Source organism: Naegleria fowleri, assembly GCF_008403515.1.
Source record: "Naegleria fowleri strain ATCC 30894 chromosome Unknown tig3, whole genome shotgun sequence".
Taxonomy (NCBI): domain Eukaryota; phylum Heterolobosea; class Eutetramitea; order Acrasida; family Naegleriidae; genus Naegleria; species Naegleria fowleri.
This window is the reverse complement of record NW_025407935.1, coordinates 476041-496168: the sequence shown is the minus strand read 5'-3', so window position 1 is coordinate 496168 and position 20128 is coordinate 476041. Positions and strand designations below refer to the sequence as shown.

Here is a 20128-nt window from a genome sequence, read left to right as displayed (position 1 = left end):
CTTATTCGTTCACGATCGATTGCACGTGATGTTTTGCTGCTAACAAATAGGTTTGACATTCCCCCTTTCCTTTCACTTCGATTTTTCGTTCTTCAAATTCCAAACCCATATCATACACACGTTCATAAGTGGAACGACTGATGTGAATTCTTCCTGGAACTCCTGTGGACTCCATTCGAGAAGCAACATTGATCGTATCTCCCCAGATATCGAAAGTGAACTTTTTCTTTCCAATCACACCAGCCACAACACCACCTGTATTAATTCCAATACGAATCTCTACTTGTGTTTCCATTTCAGAATTCATGTTAAATTCTCTAATGACACCAAAGGTTGCCATTGCAAATTGTAACATTCGCTCTGGATGATCACTTGTGAGAGAACCACTAATTCCACCCACACAAAAGTATGCATCTCCAATGGTTTTGATTTTCTCCAATTGGTATTTATCTGTTAAAGCATCAAATCCATTCACAATCGTGTTCAACATTCCAACCAATTGACTTGGATTCATCGATGAGCTCATCTTGGTGAAACCAACCATATCACTAAAGAAGCACGTAATATCTGTGAATCGTTCTGCAATAAATGTCTCACCTGATTTGAGACGCTCTGCCACTGATTCTGGTAAAATGTTTTTCAGCAACATGTCTGACTTGGCTTTTTCTTCTGCCAAAACAGAATTCTGTTTCTTCTCTGCTGTCATGTCTTTAATGATCAGAGTGATCATTGGAGTACCGTTATCGAAAAGGACCGAGAAAATGTTAATCTTGACTGGGAATTTGGTTTGGTTCTTTCTCAAACAAGTCGATTCAATGACCTCAGAATGTGTCACATCTAATTGTGCCTTATTCATTTCCTTAATACTATTTTGAATGAGATGAGATTGTTGTTGATCGAACAACGTCACAACAGAAATGCCAACAACATCTGACTTGTTGGCAAATCCAAACATCTTTTGTGTGGAGGCATTTACAAATTCAATAATTCCATCTTGAGTACAAAGAATAGCACCATCAACGGAAGCATTCAATACGCTCTTGACATTTGCATGTTCTGAATCTGCAGATTGAATTTGATTTTTCTTTCTCCTCTTTTGATTGTTAGGTGTTAACATGTTGTAAAGTATATAATTTCGAAGTGATTCACTAGCGTCAATGACTTCAGAGGGTAAATAATTTAACATCATTCTCATATTAATTAATTGTAATCGATGCTTCTCCAATTGATAGAGCATACCATAGAAAATGACAATCATCACCACCAAACACCCAATTCCAAACAAAATGGTTAAAATGACAGATGGTTGTGCAGAGTATTTAACAAAGACATCCATAAAATCAATAATCTTCTCTCCCAAAAGTGAACCTGTGAAGAAAACGTCTAAATAGTTATTGAACATGGTCACTGTGTCAGAAGTAAAGGCAGTGTTTTGAGATTCACTATTAAAAATGGAAATCTTTTTCGAATATTCTGTCATAATTTCATCCAAACCAGTGCAGTAGCGTTGTGTGTACAAATCGATTGTGAACGTTGAATTGTTATTCACAACAGCTTGCGTGCAATTTGTAACACCTGTCACCAAGCGATCAATTTCTGAATATTTTCCAATGGAAGGAGGAAAATATTGACCATCCTCATTCATTCCTCCATAAATAAGAGCATTCCATTCCTGATATAATTGGTCCAACATTGTTCTCACTTCACTTTCAGCATTGGTCAAAGGTTCATTTGTCAATAAAGATACGTCATTCACAAAAGAGGGTGGACTTGCAAGAAATGAGAAATATTCTCCAACCTTGAAATTGGTACGGTGAATAAATCTCATGACTGTAGTTCCATGAATAATGTTATTCATGGTCAAAGAGAGACCTGTATAGTTAAGGTTTGATTCTACAACCATGATGGCTCCACTCACAATGCAACACATCAAAGTAAACACTCCCAAAAATAAGAAAATGTACTTGGGTGCCGAAAGTTGGTATTTGGGAAGATGAACTTTGACGTCATCATCATTCTTTAAACTCAAATCATGATACACTTTTCCAATAATATTCTTAGAGAGAGCAGAGTTGAATAACTTGGAAACTTGTTTAGCACCGGTCATCATTTTAAGCATGACACCAAGGAACACCACAAATCCAATAATATACATCATCATGATGGTGACATAGACAATGGCAAATGACATGATAAAGGTCGAATGAAATGATTCAGTACTTGTCACAATGGATGAACAAAACGATGTAAAGGCATTTCGCGAGGATAGTCGATTTCTCCACAAGTACATAAAATTAAAATCTGCAATTGTTTGGTTGTATTGATCCAAAGACCATTGTATAAAAGAATTGATTCCTGTGAGTAAATAATTGAAAATTTCAATCATGGAGCTATTCTTCATATAAATTTCAGTGAACACTAATTCTGAATTGTTGGAATTATTTCTTGATGTGGCAAATGGAATGAAAGCAGAAATGGTGTTATTCACAAGTTCAGCATAAACATCAGCATTGAGTTTGTTTTGTTGAGCAATTTCAATAATGTCAGTGATAAATGACCTGTAAGTTCGAAGGTGAGATTTGTGTGAGTTTTTAACAATGTCCACAATAAGGTTCTTTTCACCTCGAACAGAGAAACCATTTTCATCAAAATTCTTGAGGTTCTGAATAAATCGAAGCTCTCTCAATACAGCAAAGGAGACTGATGATCCTTTACACATCTTGTAGACATCTTGTACATCTGTGCCACTTTTCACAGAACCAAATAGAGAGATGGTGACACATGTCAACAATACAAAGAAGGAATACAGGAGGAATAAGATCAAGAACACATAAAATCCCTTGTTGTTTTCCAAATGTCTGAGAGAACTCTTCAGCACGACATCTTTTTTAGAATAATCCTTTGTTTCAATTCCATTGAATTCATCAGTATCACCTTCCACATTGGTCATGAATGGTTGTTCATTTCGTTGTTGGTTGATCATTGATGTTCTTCTATTGGACATGTATTTGCTTGCATTATTGTTGGGAGATTGTAAAATGTATTTGGATCCTTCTTCTTCCAATTCATTAGCTTCTGCAAACAGAGCTTGAGCTGTGTCCTTGTCAAAGCGAAACACTTCAACAAAATTCGCGTACTTTCTGATGATTGTTTTCTCATTACGATATTTACGCATGAGATTATGATACATTTCTTCAATGTGACTAGTTAAATCGGTACATCTTCTATTCATGTACTCAATCTTGACATGATTTGGAATTTCATTCATTAACTCTTTCCAAAACATTCGATGAAGAGTTCTCAACTCGTCTTCCAATTTTTCTAAACTATCCAACACATGCTTACTCTCAGTGAGACATTTCAGAGCTAGAGAATCTCTTGTTTCATCCAATTCAACCTCTTTGGATCGTTGTTGTACTTGAAATCGAACAAAAATATTATTCGAAATTCTCAAACATCGTTTCAACAGATACATGGCAAAGGAGTGACAATTTCCATCTTGCCAAGTGTAAGCAATAATGAGAGCGCTGATCAACAACAAGAAAGGATGTTGTTGAGATGGATTCTTGTTGGCGCCAATCACTTTAGCGAGTGAGAGTATTAAATCTTCATTGTCATTGTTGTCACACTTAGGTCTAATCACAGAGAATTGTAAATACATGATTAACCATCGTTTCTTCTTTTCAAAGATGTGTAATACTTGTGCCAGATTTTCCTTATTTTCATTGACAATTTTGTGTACTTTTTTGTAGGCGAGTCGTTGAGAAAATTCCATCCCTAAAAAACCAATAAGGAAACTAATCAATATCAATCCAAGAGTAATAGCCATCAAATAGAGACCTAGTTGGTTCGAATTTTGAGAATTTACAAAACTTGTAATCACAACTCCAATCGATGCACCAATTTTGGCACAACCAGCACCAAAGAATAAGGAATTTGCAATCATTCTGAAATATGGTAAATGATAAAGAAAGAGAATCGGCCAAGCTCCTGAAAAGATCAAATGAACAATTGCACGAATTTGAAGCAATTGTTTTGGAATTAAAAAGATGGTCATAATTTCTAAACCATTCAAAACCAATTGCAACATGAGAGCATAATTGTTCAAACAGGTGAATAAAGATTTGTTCATGGGATGACTATTTCTATAGATCATGGCTGACAATGCCACACATGCCATGAGCAAAATAAATGCAACCAATGAAAAGACAAGAAAGATAATATTGGGTGAGTGGTAGCAATCGATATGGTGATAACGAGAGAGTTCAGAAGTGGAGTAGACACTGCCTCCATTACTGGAAACACTACTGACCGAACTGCTGCATTCGAGAAGACTTGTCAGCACATACGCCATCGTTCCACAAGAAATTAAGATTATAAAGTTAAAGACACGAGTGGCTTGTAAGAACCAATCTGAGAATCTTCTCGTATTAATAATTCTCTGATAGGTCATGAACAATAATGCAATGTACAACAAAAGAGAGAAAAAAACAATGAAAACCAAAGCAACCATTCCTTCGTAGGGAATTAAATTCAACGAGAGAGTGAGTGGGTAATTAGCAACTGTGAATACCCACTCTCCGTACTCTCCATAGTTCATTCCACCCACTGTGGGGATGAATACACTCACCCACAGGAGGTGACAATTGAAAAGGAAGGTCAACATCCAAAACATGATTGAGGATTGTTTTGAGCTCGATTGTAAAGCCACAATCAGGGAAAATAATGAGGTTTGGAGTCGATTTATGACAGCAAAGGATGAAAGAGTGGACAAAGTTGTGGCAGAGGTTACCGTGAGAGAGGTTGCAGTGATTGCTGCTGAAGGAGCTGCTCCTTGTACTGTCTGACCTCCACCAACGACACTATTGGCCATCTCAACGATATCTTCTCGAGATTCTGAATTCGTCATGGAATTGGTTTGAGGTTCAAAGGAAAAGAGATTGGAAGGAGTTTCAAGGGTAATTCTTTTTGGGGTGGTGGGAGCTTCAATTCTGGACATTGACTTGGTTTGAAAGAACGTGTGTCCCAAAGGTTAAAATGTTTGGGTTTTTTGAAATCTGAATTACAACTACAATACAACAATGACAGTATTACGATCGGTTCTTGGAAACCCAATCAGTATCTCAAGAAACGGAGAGATGCGGTGATTCTGTTCTCGTGCTCCATACATAGATAGTTTTGAGGTGTACATTCTCGGCAGAGATATTCCGTTTTATCCATCACTGTGGCGGATAAGTTGGTGAGCTTGGAATTCAAAAATCATCTCTCATTCCTTTACCACCACCAATCCATGTTGATGTGTATGGACACAGGCATTGTGTATTAGAGAGCAATGATTGATGTTGGACACAGAATTCGAGACATGTCGAAGGAAATAAAATGTATTATAGTTTGGGTTTAAAAAAGACAAAGTAGTTTCAAAAGATTAGACATTTGAAACCAAATTTAGATTCACAATCGTCCTGCCAGGTTGTTTACAGCCATATCTATTCAAATAGTTGTTTACCTTGGTCATCATTTACAAAATATTTATTATTATTGTTTCAATTCAAATTCTCATCCAATATTTCTTCATATTCATCAAAATCATCCATTCTGCTTTCAAAACTATCAGACAAAGTATTTGTTTGTTTGTTGTTGTGAGCAATAACAGTATTTCTTGGAGAGTTCGGTGCTCGTTGCCTTCGTTTTTCCATCATTAATGTTTCCTCAAGACCCTTTCGCACCAAAATTTCCATTGCATGTTGTGGTAAATAACCTATCGTCTTTTTCTTCTTCAACTCGATTCTCTCTTTTTCGATTTCTTCCTCTTCTTGAAGAATGGAGTTCTGTTTCTGAAGTTGCTCTGCGAGTAATTCTGATGTTGTAACACCAGCTGGAAGAGAAATTCGATTGCTAAACGATCGTTGTTTTTGTAGTTGAGTCATCATTTTCTTTTGGAAGTTAAGAGCTTGCACAGCTCGTTCTTTACGTTTTTCAATATCGAGCTCTTCAAGTCTAATTTGATGCATTCGCCGCGTTAAATCTTCCCGTATGATGCGCATGCGAATGGCATCTAACGTTTTGTGACATCTCTTTGTTGGAGTAATTCGTAACATTCGGCCCAACTTTAAAATTAATTGATTTTTCAACATGTTGTTCTCAATAATATGAATAAGGTAAGGGAAATCATCAAGACCTTTGACCCATCTTTCGCTCTGTTTTAAAATAGTTTCAGCATGTGACATGTTAGGTCCTTTCTTCGAAGATCTTGGAGATACCATTTTTCCATCCATGGTTGATTGTGGAGTCTGAGCAATCTGTTCTTTCAGTTCATCTATAACAAACTTTTGTACATGACGAAGCGTCTTTTTCGCTTCAGAGACTGCCAACTTGGTTCTGCGAATGCCACTCGTATCGTCTTCCCATCCAGACCCAGGTTGTGGAACATGCGGGACATGTTGTTGTTTTCGATAAATCGCTCTAGACTCGGTGGCTGTAGAGGGCTCTTCAAAGAAGGCAGTTTCCTTTACCTTCTTTAAAACATCCACAATTTTGAATTTCACTTCAGCAATATCTTGTTTTGCTTGATTCTTTGTGAATTCCGTTTCCAATCTCTTATATTGTCGATTAAGCATGTGGAGATGTAACCTCCTTCGAAAGAGGAATTTTTTGACAAATCTTTGAATCTTCTTGACAGCGTTGATAAACCTGGATACAGCACGAACCATTCTATTGGTTTTGTTAATGTCTTCTATGAATTTTTGAATTACATCAACCGCTTTCTTCTTTCTTCGAACCCTAAAATTGATGACATAAATAAGCCAATTCTTTCGAATGACTTGCAGAGCCGCTTGTTGCTTTTGGTCTCTTCGCTTCAAAATGTAAGGTAACAATCGTTTTCTCATGACGAAAAGAGCTACCTTCTCATCAGTTTCACGCTTTCGTTTCACTCTTTCGCTTAACAATGGTTCAGTAATTGCGGAAATAAATAAACTAATTTTCACAATGGGAAGCCACGTTTTTTGTAATTTCCACATCGTTTGTTTGTAAACTTTGGACATTTTCTCACTTGTTGCATTTTGTCTTCTCTTTTCCTTTTCTTCAAATTTACGATCTAATTCTTCACAGCGTTGACGTTCTTGCTCGTTGAATTTTAAGACCGCTTGTTCTCTAATAAAGGCTTGTCGTTGAATGACTATTTCACGATTGTTTCGCATATCATTCATGGTTTTGAGAGGCATTTCTGCATTCTTTTTAACAAAGTTCTCAATTTCCAACTTTTTTTCTTGTTCTTTCATTTCCTTTTTGATTTGTTTTACTCGTTTCTCCAATTCAGCATATTTCCAAGCGTATTTTTTGATATCTGCTATTCTTTCATTTAAAATCTTTTGATTCACTTTCATTCTTTTTTCTTTTCCAACATTAAGAGGTATATCGGGTAATTTTGGTTTTTCACTCTCAGAATCACTTGAATCATTGACAACCACTGTTTTTTTAGATTTAGAAATATCTTCCTTGTAGTCTCTAATGAGATTTGTAATGTCATCTGCATCGTCATCAATTTCTACTTTTTGTTTGAGATCACAAATGAACTGGTCGCTAACTTCAAAGCCAAAAAATGATGGATCTTTCGAAAGAATTTGCTTTGAAAGTTCGAAACTTGAATTCTTTGCGGCTTTTTTTTTAGAGGGAGGGGAAGAACGCATCATCTCAATAGATTCTCTCATTGTTTTAATATGTTCAATGGCTTGGGTGTCATTGATCACAATTTTAGCTTCTTCTTTTTCTTTGGTGGTCTCAATATTTGAACTCCAAGTATTAAGCACAGAATTAATGGAATGAGTAATGCCGCTTATATAGGTCGTACGTGTATCAATAACTACATTATTGCACTTTTTCAGTTTGGTTAATTCCTCATCATTAAATGGCAATTGTAAATTAATTTTTTCTGTATGATGATGTTGAACATTGTTGAAACTTGTAGATTCTTCTTGTACGGGTGTAAATGAAACTTGTTGTACCATTTCACTTGCATTTTGTACGCACAAATCTGTATCGATGTTCCAAATATAGGAACTACTGTCGACACCAGATCTTGCCTTAGAAGTAGGATCTTTGATAAGATCAGTGAATGGCTTATTTCGCTTTTCGACAGCTTTAACAAAGGTATCCGTTACTACCTTATTCCTCGATAAAAGAAAGTCGTTTTTAACTGTGGGTGAGCGCTTTAGCGGAGACCTCACATGGTTTGTGTTTTTCTGAGATTGTAGTGCCTTCTGCTTTTTTGTTTTAGGTAAAGCTAAAATGTGTGTTTTCAACACAGCCGCAGCATCGTTCAGTTCCTCAATAAACGAATCCGATTCATCACCAAAACTGAATTCTGAGCCTCTAGGCGAGAAAATCTTTTTAAAACTAGACATGTTAGGTGAGTTTTTGGACAGTGGAGATATTGATTTGACCACGCTATTACTCTTCGAAGCTTGGTCCTTGTTGTCGGCGGTAGGTGTATTATTTACAGAGATAGTTAGAGATTTTTTAGAGTCCGATCTTTGCATGGAAGACGAGACTATACTTGCGGAAGAGTTAGTTCTGGACAATGAGGGTTGTTTGAAGGGGTCAGTAATGGACTTTTGTAAGGAGCTTGTACTTGTGATTGAGGTTGTTCTTGCGAGGAGAGGTTTCGATTTCTCTTTAGAATTTTCTGAAATGATAATGTCCTCTGTGTCTTCGCTATCGGTATCACTATCTGATACGCTGTCACAACTCCTATCACACAAAGATTTGAAAGAGACAGTCCGTGTTAGGAAAAAATCGTTCTTGGAATTTGTCTTTTTAAGAGATGAGACTGCTGGAGTTCCTTGTGTTGTAAGGTGTTGCTGCAACGCAATTGGTGTGGGTTTCTGATCGGTACGAGTTTTTTCAACTCGTTTCTGAATACTTGAGCTTGTTGGAAGAGAATAATGAGATAAGGTAGGAGGTGTTGTTAGGGTAGCAGTGCTGGTTGGAGTATAACTCTCCAGAAACGACGACGGCACATATTCTGTTGAAGTGGTTCGACTCTTCTTTGAACCTCTTCGGGCAGAGGTTACAGAAGAGGCTGACCAAGGTCTACTCGAAGACTGTGTTCCTGTGGAGGATGCACTTCGTGGTCGAGTTGCTCTCTTTGATGTGGTTGTTTGTTGTTTTTGGTGGGCATTGTGAGAGACGGCTGATTCATCTTCGTCCTCATCCTCTTCGTCTTCATTAAATATATTTTCAATTTTGAAAGGTGCTCGACCCTTCTTTTTGGCCAAATAATTTTGCTCAATAATCCCTCGAAAGGTTTTGCTTACTCCTGAAATGCTCGTGTTGCTGTTCTTTGCAATTGATACCACTGAAGAAGTAGTGGATCGTGTACTGAGAGCAGATGCTGGTCGAATAGTGGGCGATGCACTTGTTGGCCGAGAAAAAGGTAAAGGCGATGTAGAAATTCTAAGAAATGATTTTTCCTTGTCGAATTCTTTGTGATGAGATTGAGTATTGGTATATAATTTTCGGTAGATCCTAGTGGCGCTAGATGCAGACGATGGTCTGCCACTGTTGATTGTGTTGTTGGTGCTGGTCCTAGCTGATTTGTTTGTTGTTTGTATGGTTTGCTGTTGTTGTTCAAATAAAGGAGCATCTCTCGCTAATTCCTTCGTTAAATCAACGAAATTCGAGGAGAGTACTTTTCGTTGCTTGATACTATTGGTCGTACAAAGAATGAATGGGCCACTACTACTGCTTCCACAACTATTGTTGTTGTTTGTATTGGAGAGGCCATTCACTGAGGGATCATCATCGGAAGGTGTTTTTTGTGGTTTGCGCGTTGGACCTGCACTTGCTGGCCGTTTCATCATATTTTAGGAAGAACACAATGAAACTCTCAAACTGAATTATTTCTTGACAAAATAGAAGAGAGTAAATTAATAGCCACAATATGATGGTGCAAAACCTCTAGCGCTGTTGAAGGGTGTACAAATTTCCGTTATCAATACCAAACATTAATTTTTTTTTAAATTTGGCGGGAGTTTGCTCACTTTCCCTCTCATCTCTCTAAAACCCTTAATCGCTTTCTCGTCTCTCTCAAAGATGAGTTATTTCGTGAGTAATTTAGATGTGACTCTTTACTTTTTGCTACGTTTGAACATTTTGACCAATAACACTGCTGACACCTCTTCCCAATCTTCCTCTCGATATTCGTTCAGTATTTGTTTTGCATGCTCGGATCCAAAATTAATGATTACTTCCCCTAGTTGTGTGGCGGTAACCGTATTGGACTCGCCACTCCTACCATGCATTTCTTTCGTGAACCACAGAGCACGTTGGAGAAAATTCTCCACAGTCATGGTCAATGCAAAAATGTCGCACAGCTCACGAATCAATAATTCCATCCCTAAATAATTGACCATGGACAGTAATGGAATAACCATGTGGTCCTTAATGTTCTGTCTCTCAAAAATTCCATAACAGTATTTTAAAATTATTTCGCACAAAATTCCAAATTCGTTCTCTTCGGTGTTGGAAGAGTCTAGACTCTTCTTGAGAGGTTCAAAGATTAAGAAAAAGAACAAATTAGGCATGGCACTCTCCGTACAACTTGCCTCCATGATACTGGGATCAGAACTCTCAAGTATTTTCTGCAATTTGGTCATTCCTGAAAACATGACCGTTTTGTGTAGTTTGAGTGTTCTTGAAAGTGTCAAAAAGACCTCAACATCGGCTTGAATTGGATTATAAAATAGTGAAACTAGAGCATCCCTCAAGGACATGCATTTGATTGGTGGCATCACATGAATTTTGTTTTTTGTCTTGCGTTGCCAAAGATTGGGGAGATACTTTTGTAACTTGGTCTTATCAAAATTTTCATTGTCTTCATTGCACTTGATACAATCAAGACAATATTCTCGTAAATCTTTGAGGTATTTTTGTTGAATAAAATTACTTGCTTGAGGGAGTTGTAAGAAATGTCTCAGCTTTTCCAAATATATACATATTGAATCGAGTAATGACAAAATATTCCAAGCGGAAATTCTCTTTTGAATCGAACAGATGAGAAAATAGACTATATCTTGTAACTCGTCCTGGATCAAACTTAGAATATACAATGCAGTGACAAGATCATTCATACTCTCAACAAAGTACAAATCATCTTGCCTATCATAAAGCACTGAGTGAATCACAAGTACCAGAACTCTCTTTTCATTGGCTGACATGCTTGATAAGGATACAAATGAAGAACCTGAAATTAGGCGAAACAGTTTTGGTGCAATTTTTTCGAGGGCAGGTAAAAAAATAGAGTAACCCAATGAGCTTACATGATCATGTGGAAATTGGCGTAAAATAGGTTTCTTTTTCTGTAAAACACTGTTTTCATAGTGATAAGATGAACTGTACAACATGATACAATCATCTTTGCATGATATGTTATTCATAATGAATCCTCGAGGTAAATTGATCTTGACAAATTCCGTAATTTTCTCTGGGCATCCTGTTCCATGAATGCTCAATTTCATCCATTTGTTGTCTCCACAAACAAAGAGCTCATGTAAAGTAGACAAGGCAACCATAATGTGTTTGCCACAAGTAAAATCAATGAGCGGTGAAGGAGTATTCGCTTTCACAAATCCAAAACGATTGATAGTATCACCAACAGAAAGTTCTCCGTGAGCGTTTTCACCTTTAGGGTTGGATTGATCGTTCAGAGTCAACCATTAGATTCGAAATTGGATTACCATAAAATATATCCAATAAAAAATTATCAATTAAAACCTACCTGTTACAAACAACTCTCCTGACTCTGTCAAAACGCAAGTACAGTTCAAACAATCAATTTTTTTCACTCTACCCTTGTTCCAATCGATGACGACTGGCTTGTCTGTCTTTATATATCGCGGCTCTATACCAAGTTGACCTAACTCATTGTTTCCACATAGAACTAGTTTTCCTCGATTCGTATTTCCCAGAGTTGATTTATAAATAACAAAATGCTGAAGACCAAATTGAATATCCTCAATCAATTCATTTTCTCCAAGTAGTCCAATGTCAAAAAATGCAAATTGTGGTGAGTTTGCTGATTTTAAAAAGATACCTTTCTCTGATAATAAAGCTGAATGTCCATAACCTACAAAAATTCGCTCAATTTTTGGCATCTTTTCGATGGGTTCTTTGTTGAATTTTGAGGAGCCATTGAAGCTCCAAATTTCATTATTCTCTGAGATGTAATATCGCAAAACTCCTCTTCCCTCAGATGTTACACTTGGTAAGAATGGAAAAGTAATCTTTTTCAATTTTTGTGAAAATTCAGTTCCAATATCCGAATTTGTCATTGGTGTACATTCATAAATGTCGCCTTTTGAATTTTCAATAAGGACATAAGAGGAACAGTACATTTTCCGTATCATGCAATGATCCAACAAAATCTTAAAATTTAGTTTTTTAAAAGGTGGATTAAGAGAATTAATTGTTGTATCCTCTGTTGCAGATCCAACTTTCTTTGAATGATGTGTATTACAAAAATATAAGATATGGTACATGTTGTTTTCGAAATTGAAATTATTTGGATTCATATCACTCTCTTCCGATATTGGGAGGATTGTTGAATTTGGAGAAGAAACAGCATGAAGATTACGACAATGTTGTTCCGATGATTGACTACTGTCCATCACCATCACTTCCGGTTCTACGACCTCTATTTCCTCTTCATACTCTTCCGTTTGAGAACTAATAATAATATATTCATGAGGTTCATGATGTGATGGTCTATCATTTCGTTCTTCCTCTTGATCATGATGGTTCTCGTCCTCCTCCTCAATCACTACCTGATTTTGTGCTTCCGAAGAACGAGCCGATGATGAGGAGGATGAACATACTTTGCCCAGTTTCTGAATGGGAGAAGAAGGCATTTTTCTTGATTTTGTAATGAAATTCCCAACCTAACCGTGAGTGTGCTATCAAGATCCTCTTTCTCATCATTCCTAAACAGTGAGGCCTTCTCACAGGCACCTGAAGGTGATCCCAACCAAGACCAAATTTGGAGTACTAAGATTAGAAAAAACTGTTCGAGGTGCATCATCACCGGCATATCCAGCACGAACCCATGAAGAGCCAAGATCCACCACAATGGGCGGCTCTGCATCTTGGCAAGGCCAGAAAGGAAGGGTGATTCCTGAAATCATTTGTTAACGCAATATCTTCCCTATTTAAAACATTTACGTTCAATCGAATATTTCCAAATCTACAACGAGCTTACTAAAATTGAATGAGAAATGCCAACTGTCAGTCGAACTTTCTATGCAACGAAAAAATTTCTCCAAAAAAAAGATAACACCTCCTCTTCTTCTTCTTGTACAAGCTCTTCACCAATCTCATTTCGAAATTCAACAACAAATTCCAACACACATTTCGCACCTTACAATTTTAATTGTCGTTAATGATGATTTCCGTCACTCCTCATTCGTCATTATGTGAAAACAAAGAGGTTCAGAAGGAGATTTCATTCAACAACAACAGGCAACATTCTTCCGAAGAGGATTCTCTTGCTCGATGGTTTCAAATGTTGTCTCAAAGTCGAACGGAGTCGTTGAATCATGTCAGTGAGGTCGTGACAGATGTTTTGACTTTTGACAATTCTTCCACAACCTATTCTACAAGAGAAATCACAACCAATTATCCATTATTGAATTTTAGTGAATACATTGGTTTACTTGTTTCTCAACAGGAACAAATCCACCTTGACGAATTACAAATTCATCAAAAAATTCTTTCACATCGTTCGGAATTTGTGAACAATTACAAAAATGTGGAAAAGACAGTGATTCAAGAAATATCCAAGTTTTATGGTATTCATGTTCAACAAGATGAATTATTTACAACTTATAGGTTTTTGGATGATGAAGAAATAGGACGAGTTCAGTGTTTCAATTTACAAGAAATGAGAGATTTGACAAGTGACAAGCGAGGTCCCACCCTGCTACATCGGGCGTGTCAATACAATTATCCCAACTTGGTTGCATTTTTAATTCGATATGGAGTAGGAGAAGGAGGATCCAGTGCGTTTTCAGTATTGGATCATAACATGTCCACTCCTTTACATTACGCTTGCATGTCAGGAGCTTTGGAAGCCGTGACAGTTTTATTAAGCTTACATCGAAAATGCGTATTTGATGAAATTGACATCATTTCCATGAAGGATAGGTTTGGAAATACTCCTTTACATTTAGCCATGCAAAATTCGCATTTTGAAATTTTACAAACTCTCATCAATGATCAACCTCAATTTATTAATTTGAAAAAAACTGGAAATTCACAATCGCTTCTTCACATTTCAGTTGAGAATTTCAATGTAAAAGGATTGAAATTTATTTTGGAACAAAATTCACATCGAAATCCAATTTTTCACACATTGGATCAATTTAAATGTTCTCCAACGCTTTATGCCATCAAATGTTATTCGAAAGATGAAAAAGAAGAACAAGTTGCACAATGGACACGAGCATCGTCGTCTCATACAGTTCAATTTTCACCCGTTTCGACTTTGAATCGATGGATTCCTTCCGGAACAAGTTCATTACAAGAAAACTCTCCAAATTTGGAAAATGAGAATTCTGAAAATTTGTTGATGAACTCATTGATAGATTACCAAGACAACCCCAAACGTTGGAATCGATTGTATTTTCTCTCCTATTTAATATCCAAAGAAATTGAATGGTGAACCAAAAAGATCACCATTCCAAAAATAGTAATCACTCTAGGCAATCACCACAAGAATCTCCCACCACAAACTCCCTTCCAGAAACTATGAACAATTTTTCAAAACTTCATCTCTCCTTCCAAACCGATGTTAACAAACGAAATTGTTTGCATTTAGCTGCACTTTATGATTGTTCCGGTTTCATTCGAATTTTCACACTCATGGTGAGCTATGCAGAAATTCAAGAGTTGATGCTTTCTCAAGATTTTGAAGGAGAAACTCCATTTCATATTGCGTGTCGAACAGGACATGTACAAGTGGTGGAAACATTTTTACAAATTTTTGAAATTTTTAGAGAAGTGAATTTTCACATTCCAATGAATGATGAACAAATTGGGAATTTGACGTGTGTAGTGAATTCATCGAACTCGTCGTCACAGCGTCGACAACATTTGAGGAATCACAGTAAGGATAGCAATCATCATTCATTAATTCTAGATCCAACTTTATTATTTTTCCAAATTAAGAATAAGAAAGGAGAGACGCCTTTGCATTCTGCAGTTTCATCATTGATTGAAGTTCATCAAAATTTGAAAAATGCTGCCAAACTGAATGCTAATATTTTGGATTCTTCTTCTCAACAACAACGAAAACAACATTCACAACAACAGCTTGACGGAGATTTTTTAAATATCCAACCACTGAAACAACAGACGACTAAACGAAAAAAAACATTTTTGGAAATTTCACACAAACACAAAAAACGAAATTTAAGGAAAATTATTTCCAAGCTCATCGACGACTCACGAGTGGACGTTCATTCGAAAAATAATGTTGGGAAAAGTATTCATGACGATTTACGAGAATTTACAGATTATTTCGACAATTCAAAATGCGAGCCAACAGTCAGCAACTCGTCACTCCACGTGGCTTCTCCAAGTTCAATCATGATCTTGTCAGGTTCTAGATCTTCCATCAAATTTTTTTCAAAACCCTTATTTTCGATCTCTTCTAAAGGTCATTATGTAGAAAAAAGTGCAACAACAAGCCGATCGATGAAAGCACGATAGGATCGAAATTCATCAACGTCATCATCATCACCGCCGACTTCGCCACGAAGGAGAACAAATGTTTCCTTTAATTCAGTATTTATGTAACTCATTTGTTTCATTTGTTAAACATGTCAATCAAAAAGATTTGTATTTCTCTCGAATATTCTCTTTCACCAAAAATATTTACATCGAAATTGTTCAAATCCACTTCACCACACGCTCTTCGCGGTACTTCTTCATTCTATTACGAATGTTAAATTTAAAGGTTGATTCAGTGTCAGCACCAATTCCTGAAATATTCAAGTCAGAGCTAATAAATTTGGGTTCAATGGATTGACAAAGTCTGGTAATGTAAGGATCTGACAAGAATTGATATTGATCACGTTGTCTTTGTGTTAAAAATTGAGAAATCACTGCCCACAACATCTTTCCGTACCATGGAACGTTCATAACAAAAACAAGCTCAGATCGTTCAGGATAATAGAAACCAAGTAAATCGAAAATGAACTTGATTCGTTTCACCAAATCAATATTGATACTACTATCCTTAATGTCAACGACCCAAGTAATTTGGAATGGAGCTTGACCGACATGTTCATCCCTGTCCTTACCAAGATAGTTTTGAGAGGAACCATCATAGAGTCGATCTATCATGTGTTCAAAACAGAGACACAAATGACGAAAACGAAGCATCAATGCTCGATCATCCATTTTTTGTTTCAAGTTCTCTCTTCCAACAATCATATAAAGCATTGGATTTCCTTCACGGTCAAATCCATAATCGTAGAGAGAGCCATATTTTGCACTCTCCACAACGTCATCCCACTTGGTGAGTTCTGGAGTGTAAATCCAACGCCAGACCAAGTTGTCAACAATAAGTTTGGCCACTCGTTGTGGAGTTCCTGCCGTACATTGAGGATCCCAACCTCTAATAAATAAATAAATTCCCGTATTACACAAATAGACCGATTTTCTCAACAATAAATACTCCTCCGCAGAGAGGCCGAAAATATTTTTCTTGACATTTTGTAAAAAAGTGTCACTTGCATGTTTGCCATCTTTCAAATTGGTGTGAATATTGACTTGTGCATAGTTTTTGGAAACATCTTCGTTGGCCTTATCGTACAGTTCTTGTTCATAATTTTCATCTTCATTGAGACTCTCATCCAATTGAACACTCTCAGGATGTTCCTTTATGTATTCTCTGACTCCTTTCAACAAACTAATTTTTGGATCAAAAAGTAAATTCTTGAAAGTATTCAATTCTGTTTCAGAACCGAATTGCTCATCGTAGGCTGTTCCAGAGTTAGATCCTGATTTTCAACAACCACATATTTTCATAACGAATCGTATAAAGGTGACAAATTCCGTCGTCGTGAATCAATTCAATGACCATAATTGACCATTTAACAAACTTTGAGTTGAAAACCCCATATCCCAAATACTAAATACATACCCGTAGGAGTCCAACATAATACATATCTCACAATATCAATCACTTGTTGGAAAAAGATGAATTTTTGATGCGTCGTGATTTCCTTTCCAATTAAATTTTTAGCATGAGGATTCGTTGGAGAGGGTGTTTGAAGAAATTCAATACTCTTTGGAAAATCAGGATCATCACTGTGATCGCATTTCAAGAGAGGTTCGGCAGACATGAGAAGTTTTTTTGATAGGTAAATATTAAGAAATACAATCACGTGAATTACGGAATATATTCTTGATGATCGGAAAATAGTTAGGATCAACTCTTCAAGGCCCTTTTTAGAATGATGATACAGAAATATAGCAGTGGTTGGTAATACAAATCGAGGAGGAATAACAACAAATCTCACCAACGTCGGAAAGGTTTTGAAAATAAGAGGATGATCGATCAAACGGAAAAGAAGAATCTTTTCTTATTTTTTTGTTTGTAAGAATATTCAAAAAGAATCATTACATCAGGGCGACGAAAACGTCACACCAGTTCTCATTGAATGAATGGATAGTAGGAAGACAATATCAATGCCCAAGAGAGGAAATAAGGAAAAGAGGGTATAAGAGGGGAGTCAAATTTCCACCCCACCTTTCTACCGTTCAACGAACACATTGAAATGAAATGATCTATTTTAGGTTTTGTAAAAAGTATCAAAGAAAGGAAGGGTAGTTTCAACAATAAGTCCACCCAAAAAAAAAATTCCACTCACAAGCAACATGCTGCACCATACAATCACCCCAACAACAATCGAATACGAAGATACGGTCGAAATCGATCCTGTTTTTGATGAAGAAGTATATAATACAAACTCCGAAGATGAAATTGATGATGATAAGCTTGGTTTGCTCACTGATGTGTGTAATTCTATTTCTAAGCCATCAAATGTAGGAGATAATTTTTTACAAATTGATGGTAAAATTATCAATTTGAAAGAAAATGAATATATAATTCCGAGAGGAAATGTTCACAAAGTAACAACGAATCAGCAGCAATTGAGATTTAATAATTATTTCTACAGCAAGCACAAAACATTTGCTCACTGTATTACCTATAAGTGCAATCTTTATAAATCCAGAAAATGTTCTGCGAGAATAAGATATTATCCTGATATTGATACATGCATACACGTTGCATCACACAGTGATCATGCTCCACCTCATTTTGAAAAATGTCAACCTTAAAAGATTTCGGAGGAACGAAGAAAGGAATTATTTGAATACATCAAAGCAAACACAAATATAAGATCTAGTCAACAAATTGCAGAAAATTTAAACAAAAAGTTATCAAAAGAAGAACTAAGAGATCACCGGTTGATAATCACCAAAGAGGATGTTAAAGAAATGAAAAAAAATTCTACACTGAAAGGATTGAATGTTTACAAGATTTGTACACCAGACAAGATCTATCATGTACTAAATCTCAAGATCAATTTGTAAGATGGGTACAAGGTTTTCCACATTTCCTTCTTATTTATGGATCCAATTACCAAATTAATATCTTAAAAGAAGTGACTGAGGAAGATCAAATCTATGTTGATGGAACTTTTGACGTGTGTCCTAAAGGTTGCGAGCAAATGATTACTATTCATGTAAGGAAAAAGGGAATGGATGCGGCTGTTCCTGTTTTATTTATTTTCGCACAAGCTAAGTCAGAAATATTCTATACATATTTGTGGATGGTGATTGCAAACTTAATTGTACCTGAATTATTGCAATTTCGAAAATTATTTGTTGCTTGTGATTTTGAGCAAGCTATGCACAAAGCTCTTAGAATTATTTTCCCAGATGTAGAAATTGTTGGATGTCAGTTCCATCTCTTGCAAGCAGTGTCAAGATGGATAAGAAGAGAATTACCTGCGAACAATCCACTAAGAAATAGAGAACTTCTTAAGACCTTTAAATCAGAACTAAAAGACCTTGCACGAACTATAATGACTGAACAAATGTTCAACATCAAAAAGGAGGAATTTTTAGCAACATGGAGAAGTGTTGCAGGTGAAAAGTTGTCGAGGTATCTTGTTAGAACTTGGTTTGGAGATTTGTCCACTAATGCACTATTTGCTCCAAATATTTGGGCTCTTACATTCAAATCAAGAATACAAGATTTAGATTTGAAAAATAATCAAGCTGAAATATTTCATTCTCGTTTAAATTTAAAATTTGCAAGCAGACCTGGACTAAAAAGATCAGTGAATATTCTACAAGAACTTGAACTTGAAATAACTAATAATGAAATTGCTAACAAACAAAAGAAATTGACTACAACTCTAGCACTTCCTGACAATTCTATCAACAACGTCAAAAAGAGAACCAACCCTTTCGGTGGCTTGCAACTGGTTAATAATGATAAGTCCAAGAGAAAGAAAATCACATTTTCAAACATCTCTAACACACCATCTACAGCACTTGCTACAACCAACATTTCAAAGAGTCAACCTATTAGAAATATTACACTTCAGAATGAGCCTCTTTCACTTCCCTCACCTGAATCATCCAACACAAATCAAGGTCAAAATTCATCATATCCAAATATTACTCAAAACACATCCAATACCAGTTTAATTTTCGATATGTATAACCCTAACCAGCCAAAGAAAAGAGGAAGAAAACCAAAATCAACGCCAAACCAACCTTCTCAATCTTCCCCAACACCAAATCAAACTTCATCAATTAATATGACAACTATTCCTGCATTACTTCCACCTTTACAGCAGCCTCTACTTCCTCAATACCCACCATATCCTCAATATTCATTAACTCCTCAATTTCCTCCATTCATTCCAACCAACAATATTTATAATCAAACAACATTGAATTACCAAACTAATGCAACAATAGCTCCTCCAGGTATATTAAGATGAAAATGGTAAATTGTAAAGAGGATGGAAATTTTCGTAATTTCGAGTTG

At 36.2% G+C, this 20128-nt stretch overlaps 7 protein-coding genes across 7 annotated transcripts; 3 read left to right on the top strand and 4 right to left on the bottom strand.

Annotated features, from left to right (window-relative positions):
* Window position 1: 1 nt before the first annotated feature.
* On the bottom strand, window positions 2-4999 carry FDP41_007548 (uncharacterized protein; the record flags this gene model as incomplete). The annotated part of the gene is made up of 1 exon (XM_044711305.1): window positions 2-4999. One exon carries the CDS (start codon window positions 4997-4999, stop codon window positions 2-4), a length of 4998 nt encoding a protein of 1665 aa, XP_044569084.1.
* A 544-nt stretch (window positions 5000-5543) lies between these two features.
* FDP41_007547 (uncharacterized protein) lies at window positions 5544-9860 on the bottom strand (the record flags this gene model as incomplete). Its single annotated transcript, XM_044711304.1, has 1 exon — window positions 5544-9860. One exon carries the CDS (start codon window positions 9858-9860, stop codon window positions 5544-5546), a length of 4317 nt encoding a protein of 1438 aa, XP_044569083.1.
* A 267-nt stretch (window positions 9861-10127) lies between these two features.
* On the bottom strand, window positions 10128-12905 carry FDP41_007546 (uncharacterized protein; the record flags this gene model as incomplete). Its single annotated transcript, XM_044711303.1, has 2 exons — window positions 10128-11680; window positions 11777-12905. 2 exons carry the CDS (start codon window positions 12903-12905, stop codon window positions 10128-10130), a joined length of 2682 nt encoding a protein of 893 aa, XP_044569082.1.
* Window positions 12906-13432: 527 nt separating this feature from the next.
* FDP41_007545 (uncharacterized protein) lies at window positions 13433-14713 on the top strand (the record flags this gene model as incomplete). Its single annotated transcript, XM_044711302.1, has 1 exon — window positions 13433-14713. One exon carries the CDS (start codon window positions 13433-13435, stop codon window positions 14711-14713), a length of 1281 nt encoding a protein of 426 aa, XP_044569081.1.
* An 86-nt stretch (window positions 14714-14799) lies between these two features.
* Window positions 14800-15762, top strand: FDP41_007544 (uncharacterized protein; the record flags this gene model as incomplete). Its single annotated transcript, XM_044711301.1, has 1 exon — window positions 14800-15762. The coding sequence occupies one exon, from the start codon at window positions 14800-14802 to the stop codon at window positions 15760-15762; it is 963 nt and encodes a 320-aa protein (XP_044569080.1).
* Window positions 15763-15942: 180 nt separating this feature from the next.
* Window positions 15943-17402, bottom strand: FDP41_007543 (uncharacterized protein; the record flags this gene model as incomplete). The annotated part of the gene is made up of 2 exons (XM_044711300.1): window positions 15943-17057; window positions 17201-17402. 2 exons carry the CDS (start codon window positions 17400-17402, stop codon window positions 15943-15945), a joined length of 1317 nt encoding a protein of 438 aa, XP_044569079.1.
* A 535-nt stretch (window positions 17403-17937) lies between these two features.
* On the top strand, window positions 17938-20081 carry FDP41_007542 (uncharacterized protein; the record flags this gene model as incomplete). The annotated part of the gene is made up of 2 exons (XM_044711299.1): window positions 17938-18275; window positions 18587-20081. 2 exons carry the CDS (start codon window positions 17938-17940, stop codon window positions 20079-20081), a joined length of 1833 nt encoding a protein of 610 aa, XP_044569078.1.
* Window positions 20082-20128: the final 47 nt, after the last annotated feature.